At 36.9% G+C, this 9,456-nt stretch overlaps 1 protein-coding gene across 4 annotated transcripts in view; it reads right to left on the reverse strand.

The window, feature by feature from the left end:
- KCNH7 (potassium voltage-gated channel subfamily H member 7) overlaps positions 1–8,995 on the reverse strand; it is a 341,749-nt gene extending 332,754 nt beyond the window's left edge. For all 4 annotated transcript variants that reach the window (XM_084642910.1, XM_084642908.1, XM_084642909.1 and 1 more), the window contains exons 1-2: positions 8,556–8,995; positions 6,314–6,544 (exon numbers count right to left, since the gene is read on the reverse strand). In XM_084642910.1, the coding sequence (XP_084499036.1) occupies positions 6,314–6,544; positions 8,556–8,631 (307 nt within the window). In that variant the 5' untranslated portion in view covers positions 8,632–8,995. The remainder of the gene's footprint in view (positions 1–6,313; positions 6,545–8,555) is intronic.
- Between the last annotated feature and the right edge of the window lie 461 nt (positions 8,996–9,456).

A 9,456-nucleotide genomic window follows, 5' to 3' on the forward strand; every position in this document is an offset into this window, starting at 1 on the left:
TAGCAGGAATGCCTGGAAAGGAGATAAGTTTCTATATCCCACAAAAAATCCTCATAATAAAGTCAATTTAATGAAAACTTTTTAAAACAACGTTTTGTTTTGTAAATGCTGAGGAACTTGATGATTCAGGGGAGTAGAAATGATATCGACCATTACCTCTAAATAACTAGTTTGACCCCAGTGCAGCTCAGTATGACTGGAAGTTTTTTATCTCCTAACCATTCTGTGTCCTGTGTGAAATACGTCAGTGATTTCAGTCCCATTCCTACTGAACTACTGTAAACAGCCCAAAAAATCAGTCAAACCACAGAGGAGGAGACGAAGGAGAAGAAGGAAAAGAAAAAGGGAACCCACTCCCCATCCTAACTACTATCAGCAAAGGTGCCAAGAATTGAATGTGAATGGATATTGAGCTAAAGCTGATCCTTGTAGCTCAAGGCTCAGTGATGTGGAGATAGTTACAGGGTATCATCACCGTGAAGTGGGGATAGGCCGAAGTCTGAAGTACAAGTGGTTGTACTGTACCTATTCTGTGGAGAAAGGCTGCTCATATCCATTGCTTTCAATCCAGAACATTGCATGATATTCTAATGTACAAACACACTTATAAGTAGCTTTTAGAATGTTTTGAAAAACAGTTACAGAAGGGTTTTCTTGTTGTTTTTCTGGGAGAGCTGGAGAAGGGATGAAAGTATAAGACTTCCTTTATCCAACTGCAGCCATATGATGTTGCCTATTTTACTAAGAACTCCTGTCATGATATTGGTATATTTCTACTTTCTTTTCCTTTTTTTGTCAGTTCTGAATCCTGCAGTCAGATCCCTTCTGGTATATCCTGGCACCAATGCCAAGTCCCATTGACTACACTGAGGCCCACGCATGTGTAAGGGTCTGCCCTCATGGACCTATTGTGCCTACCTTGTTTAAATTGACTGATCAATTCTGGGCATATAAGAAGTGAATAGGTGATCAAATGTCTGCTGGAGCTGAAGCAGAATGCATATACCTATTATTCAAAAATGCCGTGACATTTCTGACTAGGATCAGGACACCAAGTTAAGTTAATACTTAACTTAAACAATATGTTGGTACATTTTATTTTTCTAAGTGTTGAAAAAGAGCACTTCAAAATGTAGAGGTCTGGAAACCATTAATTTGGAACCTCGGTGAGTTTTGGAATCACAAATATTTTTATTCTGCAGTCAGCTCTAGCACACTGGATAACTCAAATTAGATGAATGCCAAGTACTTCTTGTTGTCTGTAACATCAAGACAACTGTCTGAAACCACGCTTTCCTCCTATCATCTTTTTAGTCATTATTACATCCTTCATTGGTACTTTCTAGCCATAAAATATCTGCATCTATGTAAAGTAGTTAAAGAGCTCCTGTACGTCATACTAATAAGCAGACTTTTTAGGCTATATTTTTAGTTATATCCTACTGTTGTCTGCAGAACACATGCCAAAATAGTACGCAATGACAAATACTTTAACATATGCCCATCCTCAATCTCTGTATAATTTATAGTTTTTTATGTCAAAAACTTTACAGCATTATCACTTCAAGTCATATTTTACTGCTGTCAAGGATGCTTTATGTAATAATAACTTAAACTTTAAAATGGAGTCCTCAAAGGAAAAACTGTCAAACACTTCCACTGCAAATAACTATTAAAACAAAAATTGATAATCTGTGTAAACAATATCTTTCCTTCCAATGTGTCTAATACAGATCATATACTCTAGATAGCCAGTTGGGGAGAAGAAGTTATAAACAGTAAGAAACCTATTGTACTAGATTGCTATGAACTCAGAGGATAATTTATTAATTTAAACAACTGCTAATGCCTCACGGGCAACTTTGAAAAACATTCTATCTGGAAATGATGCTGCTTGTGATTTTTTTTCTGCATTTATCTACCCAAGTTTTTTATTAATGAGGACATTTGCATTAAAATGGAATTTAGGGGCTAATCTCAAAGCCTTACTCCCATGAGTCGTTCCAGTGACTTATGGGACTACTCATGTAAGTAAGAGATACACGTTTGGGACTTAGTTTTTATGAGTCCATCTCCTCTTCTAATCATTCCCTAAAAAACTGTAATCCTTTTGGTGACCTCATAATTGTCTCTTTTGGAACAGACAACATGGGTGAGGTAATATATATATTTTATTGGACCAGCTTCTGTTGGTAAAAGAAAAAAGCTTTCGAGCTATGCAGAGCTCTTCTTCAGGTTATTTTGGAACAAATGATTAGGACTTAAGAAACAATGATTGTATTATGCAAAGACCTTTATTAACAAAGAATCAGGAAAGGGAAATAAAGAAAATATATGCTATATTAGCAGAATTATTTCTGATAAAAATACCTTTCAGATTTCTATCACATGCAAGCATGATGATCAGCAGTAAATTTTCCAAACCTTTGAGGTTTTGGGTAAATTGGAGTAAATCCTTCTACCTTGATTAATAAAGATGTCATCCCAAATTCATACCATTGAAATTGTTACAACACACTATCAGGTATATTCTCCTCCCCCATCATATATACTGTAGAGGGAAATGTACATGATGGTGATAGCAATGTAACTGATTAATGGAACTATATGATCATTTAGTCTTTGTCATGCATCTTTTGACCACCTCACCTGCATTCTGCCCACTAATCCATCATTCCAGGATTTATTTCAGTATTCAAAACCTCTATGCAGCTTCAGACAGCTTCCATTTTTCTAAAATCAGCCTGCTACAAAAATGTTTTCCTCAAACCAAAAAATTCAGTCTTGCATAATTGACAGGCTTCAAGTCCTAAATCTTGCAACTCTTCTGAGCTAGAAGTGTGGCCTTCATACCAATGGAAGCTGGAGAATCACCAATATATTGTGTTTGTACAGAAGTATACTGTGTGTGGCTATACAACATATATATACATATATGCATTTTCTTAATTAGCATATAGATTAAATCAAACCTTTAAGCCCTGAGTATTTCACTTGTACTACTCACAAGAATAAGTTACATGCCTAACTGTTCACAGGATTGACCACTTTAAAAAAATAAACTCTGCATAATACAAAATGAGCAGTCATCAGAACCATCAATTCTGCACCCTACCTTGCTGCCCGCTTCAGAAACTTGACAAAGGTCGTAGTAAGCTTTTACTGATATATATGTGTGTGTGTGTGTGTGTGTATATATGCTAGAAAGGATTAGATTTGTAGCAGTAAATGTTAATAATGCTAGTAAACTTTGATTTCTTCATACACACACACACACAAATATTTCCATCGATAATAATCATAATTTACAGATAGGCAAAGTAAGAAAACATGTGTTTCAGAACTTTAGGGTAATTACTTTGCATATATTTGACACATGATGTGATTATGACAATTTATGTTTTAATGGTTATAAATCTTTAACTTTTTAAATCTCAATATCTATTGTCATTAAATTATTGTCTGACCCCCACCCCATAATTTCCCACAACTGTACAAATTTAAATTGAAAAACATGCTTAAAAATTAACATGCTATCCCTCAAATTATTTTAAAAATTGAATTCTGCCAAGCTTATTTATGTATAAAATACGTGCATACACTTTTTATGAAAACTAAAATAGAACATTTCAGCCACTAATAAGCAATATAATATTAATCTGAGAGTAACTACACACAGCATAATACTGAACACGTTTTTATACTACATTTTAATTTTACAAAACACTATTGCTAGTTAGGATTTTTTAAAATATTTTCAAACTTTTCTTATAGTGAGGACTTACAGATAATATAGAAAGAATGCCAAAAAGTATATATGTGTAATAAATAGATTTGCCACCAGGTTGTCACAAAGTTATTGAAATGGTCTCCCAAAAATGGTCCAATCCTGGATTATTTTTTTTTCCACATCCAAAGACTGCACTGAAGTTGGTGGGAATTGTAGATGAACTAAGAATGCAGTACTGGGCTCCAAATGGTTGTTGCAGGCTTGTAAATAGCATGGGGTCAGAGACTATAATAGATTTCTGTGGGGATTTCTTAAGAACTAATGGGCTGTTTTGCCTAGAAATCAATGGCTCAGTACAGCCTGGGTGCAATAACAATCCCTTAATTCTCTGTATTTAAGTTCCAAAAGTTGGGCCCAAATGTGCAAAGGTTTATTGAAGTGTATTAGTGCTCATGGTAAATTATTTTGCCCAGTAGTAAATCTTTGAAGCATTTAGGTTCTAATTTGTTAAAAACACTATTTGTGGCTTTCTAAAGGGACTGATTCTGCAAACCCATGGCTGAGCATTAGCTCTACGGACATGGATATCACCTTTAAGTTTAAAGTGACTAATCATGAAAGTATGGTTACTCTTGTGCATAACTGTTTACAGTATCTTCCCCTAAATGCTCTATAATTTAATAAATTATATGTTGCAAACTGAAAAAAATTAAGTAAAATGTGGAAAAGAAAATAAACATTTGCCTTGTTTATGTTTTACTCTTAATGTTCTATAATAAGTCAGGTTGCATAATATCGTAATTCAGCATTTCAGAAATGTGTTATTTTTAAAAAAGTATCTGATAGTTTATTAATAATTTAAGTAAATCCCTCTTTTTCTCTCTGTCCCCTAATCATTTTTGAAAACTGAAGTAGGAAGAACGCTTCTGAGTGATCATACCCTAAAGCCAGCGCTTTGCTCTGTTGGCTGTGATCTCCTCAAAGTTAGCTATGGTGTTTCACACTTCCAATGCTACTTTTATTTTATGTTTAATGTTAACATACACAGATTAAAAATTTCCACAAGACACAGAAGGCCAGATCCTCAATGAAATAAACTGAGCAAAGCAGCTCTACCTTAGGTGAGGATCTCTACCAAGATCTGAACTTCCCCAAAGTAAGGAAATGTTCTGATCCAGGGTTTGGGGTTGGGTCTAACTCTAGAGAGAATATGAGAATCTAAAGGGTAAGGAGAATACTTTTAAAATATCAGATGTGAGTGGATAACCTGTAAGCCATATTTTGCTCTCAATTACTTCAGGATAAATCTGGAATAACCGTATTTACTTCATTGGTGTCACTCTGGAATGATAATAACTGAGAATAGAATTTGGGTCTATGACTTTAAAGCTTGAGAGCTTCTGTCTTTGCAGTTCTCAAACTAATGCCAACGGTACTACGGCATGTCTTCAAAACTAAATTAAGCTCAACATTTGAATATATGAGTTTCCCTTGCTTTCTCTCTTGAGTATATACACAGTGAGGGACAGAACATAGTACACCATTTTTATACATTACTCAGACCTCTTTGAAGCTAGACATTCCTGTAAATAATGCTGAGTAATCAGAAAAAAATCTTAAACCTAACTATTATTTAGTTTTAGTTTTGTAGTACTCTCATATCCAGATACATCATTTTCAGAACACATGGATACATATTCATTTCATGCTTTGAACAGTAAATATATCAACATAGTTGTTTTACTCTTTCTTCCATATGTCAATAATAATACAAATGGTATTCTGCTCAGTCTGCATTCTTCCTTGAGGGCTGGGGAGGGAAGGGGGAGACTGAATTCCCTTCAGTTTTGATGGGACCCAAATCCTTCCTTGTTATAACAGCATCATTCTGGATTTCAGTTGTTACTCAGCATTTACAACAGCACCACTAGGAGAAGAATTTGCCTTTTTTTCACTTTTTCTCAATTATGTTTCACTTAACAAGGGCCAGATTCTGTCACCCTTAACTCAGGATAAGTAGTACTTTATTCAGATATCCTCTTTACATCAAGTTACTGCTCAAGCTGAGTGTGGGTAGCAGAGTCTAACTCTCTGGCACTTGTATGTTGTTACTGCAGTCTATGATACAAAACTATCCATAGAAACTAACTGTCTGGGCCTGAATCTCCTTTTACTTACACCAGTTTTACACTATTGAATTCAACAGAATTGCACTAGAGTTATTCCTGATTTATGCCAGTGAAAGTGAAAGAAGAGTCAGACCCTTTATTTTAGTACCATTAAAAGTTGTTTATTTTTTTTTGTACACTGGTCATATAATAAGTAAAATTTGGGATTTTTCTTCCAATTCTAAAAGACAGATATGTGTAGAAATGTATGATAAATACCAAAATTTGATTTTATAGGGACAGATCCTCAGATAGTATAAATCATTGTAGTTTCACTGAAGTCCATGGAGTTATACCAGTTTATACCAGCTGAGGATTTTGCCCAGAGTGTCCAAGAAATTTCTCTAAAAACCCAATTACAAGCCAACTGGTCCCCCAAACACATTAAAAAATCTCTAAAATAAAGAAACTTTACCGTCTTTGTGATAATAAGTGACTTCCACTTTCCTCTCCTCTGACCCAAGCAGTGCCTGGGCAATTTGGGCAATATGATGTCTTTTGGTCTCTGGCCCATGAAGGAAATCACAGGTGCAAGGTTTCTGCATGACATCTGGTCTGGAGAATCCAGTCATCTCACAAAACCCATCATTGCAGTAGATGATAGCACAGTTCTGCACTCTAGCATTAGCAATGATGAATTTTTTATCTGCAATACAAGAAAGTGATGCATTTTTCAGTACTTTTTCAACATTCCATGAACTGTTGTCTGCAAGGACAGACGTTGAAGAACCTATTACCTATTTTTTGCATGTGATTTCTATGATGTAGAGATCTTCAATATAGCTTACTTGACCCAGAACTCTTAAAGAAACTTCAATAAACTTGTTATACATTAAATATGAAGATAGTTGGCTTTTAAGAAAATAAAACCAGATCCAAGAAGTCCTTTTGCAAAGCTCTTGTTAAGTTCCAAATTTGTAATACATTTTTCAGTGTCACTGAAACCCAGACTATTGGCTTAGTCCTGCAAGTCTTTCCTGAGGAAAACTCCTTTGAAGAGTTAATGGGAATTTTATCTGCATGAGATCTTGCCAGTATCAAGCCCAAACCAAAGGGCTCAACCCTGCACTAAAGAAGCCAGTGAGAATTTTTCCATTGACTTGAATATGAGCAGGATCAAGCCATTAATCTGGTTTTCAATTAAACTCCCAAGAAAATGAATGTAATATGATCATTCAGTTGCTTATGTAGTTGTTATAAGCTAGAGTTATTACAGAAAGGGGATATTACAAGTCACATAGTAAAAGATCATTTTGGGTCAAATTCTGGTCTCAACTACACTTGTAAAGTGATGTGCGTAAGACACACATATCTTCTGAAACTTTCATCTGAGAGTAATGTACCAAAGTTGTCTTATAACTATTCTACTTATTTCTGTTCACAATTGCACTATATACTGCTCCCATTTTACAAATGGATATTCAGTGCTGATACAATTGCTATGTTATTACCATTTATGAAGTCCTGCTTGTCTTGTTCACACAAACAAAACCCACAATTTTAATAGGATTTATCATGAGTTAAGTGAGTATTGTATGACCCTATATAGTATTTTTAATTAAATATATTGTTTTTCTAACACATCAAAACATTTGTAGAAAAAAGTGCATTTTATATATACTTTCCCCACTGTCTTCATATTATGCTGAATTTTCACAATAACCTTGTATTAGTGATTTAAAGGAGTGTATTATTTACTAGCTTTATTCACTGCAACAGTAAGTCACACAATTCAATGGCCTGAGTCTGTAAACCCTTACTAACATAAATAGTACCCTTGATTTCAATACTTATATATGTAAAACTTGTAGGATCTGGCCTTTATTTCTTACACGAGTTACAAGAATATTAAATTTGCTGTAGATACATTTAGAGAAGGAACTGCAAAGTATATAAGCTAAACTTAGTTTCTTTTTGTAGTGCTCTGATATCTTATAAACATGCTAAATATTTAAATTAGTCCAGCTGTGTCAAACATACTGTTTCTTTGGATGCTGTTATAACATTATTTTTAAGTTTCAAGTGTTAGATGTACAGTAAATTGGAATTAAAAGAAAAATAGTGAAAGCTTCAATATCCTTGACAGGTAGTAAACTACTGCATTGGGAAGGATACATAGACTAGATCAGCAACGTCCCTGGGGATGCATTTGCATTGATTTAATAGATACTTCAAGCTTCCATAAACTAATGATAAAAAAAAAATCACTGATAAATATGTTAAAAATGCAGTGCTAAAGGCAAGCTAATAAGAGTACTTTCCCCCTAACAATTCCTCTGGGTGTTATTTGTCTCCTCTAAATCAAAGTCTGCCTGTTCTGATTTATGTTTAAAAAAATAGCTAGCAATGTTTTCCTTGGATATTGCATAAGCACCCCCACTGTATGATATGCTGAACAACTGAAATGTAGGTACAGTAGCTACAACACAAAATATAATACAGTCAATAATTAAAACTGCCCCCTAAGATGAGGGGGGACCGAAAACTGTAGTGTAGATCAGTAATAATATCAGCAAGGCTCTTAGGGATCCCTTCCTCACCTCCTGTTTTTCCTTTCCAACCTACAAACTTAAAACAGTCTGGAGCTGCTATGCATCTAGTCCCACGCAGACCCAAACTATTGTATCAAAATAGAGAGAAAGAGAGAGAGAACTTACTTTGCCCTTCAAATTTTCGTATGATTGTACCCAAAAATGTATTTTGTGGTGCCACATGTCCTCTGCGAACAGGCATGTTTGTACAGATCTTCGGCTCCCTGTGCACAATGACTTCTCCAATGATCTCTACACGGCTCCAGCCCAAAGCACTGAGCCAGCTACCCTTTGTGACAAATCATCCTCCTCTGGATCACAGCATCTCTTCCCATTAGCACCACTTCTAGGCACACGCTTTTCCTACTGGAATGAGATCCATCCCCGCTCCTTCCTCTGGGGGACCTCGGATGCTATTGTCTCTGGGCTGGGTAGGGGTGGGGTAAGCAGGGACAGGAGCAGGGGGAATCACAAGGGTGATCGATCTGTTTCTCTAGCACCAAACATCCTCAGTTTTCCAATGCAAATGAATGTGACCCGGGCAGTTTCCCAAGCTGTAGTGATGGTTAGAGGGATGGAAGACTATTGTTGCTCTGCTACCAGAGGGAGTGACGTCCACCGCCCCCCCCCCCCCTCACACCGCCGCCCTCCTCCGGGCTTCACCACAGAGCGCAGCAGCTCGGATTACTCAAGCGTGGCTTAGCAGGAGCCAGCCAATAAATCTCTCTAAAACTCAGCGACAAACAGCGACATCAGGCATGAGATCCACCCCGGCACCACTGCCACATGCTCCCCCTCCCCCACAGCGCAGCAGCTGCAAGGAGCACAAGAACCTCGGCCCTGCCAGGGGAGGAGCGCCTGGGTGGGAAAGCAACTAGCTGCCTTCCCTGCCCTTGCGAGCGCCTCCGGGGTTTGCACAACGAGCTCCGTGCGAGGGCGGCGGGGCACATCCCTGCAGATCCACGCCGGGTGGGAGGGTGGAGCCGGGGGAGCCCCTCAGCCTCCCGCCTGCAGCCACCCACAGAGG

Source organism: Lepidochelys olivacea (assembly GCF_965140295.1).
Source record: "Lepidochelys olivacea isolate rLepOli2 genome assembly, chromosome: 11".
Lineage (NCBI taxonomy): Eukaryota > Metazoa > Chordata > Testudines > Cheloniidae > Lepidochelys > Lepidochelys olivacea.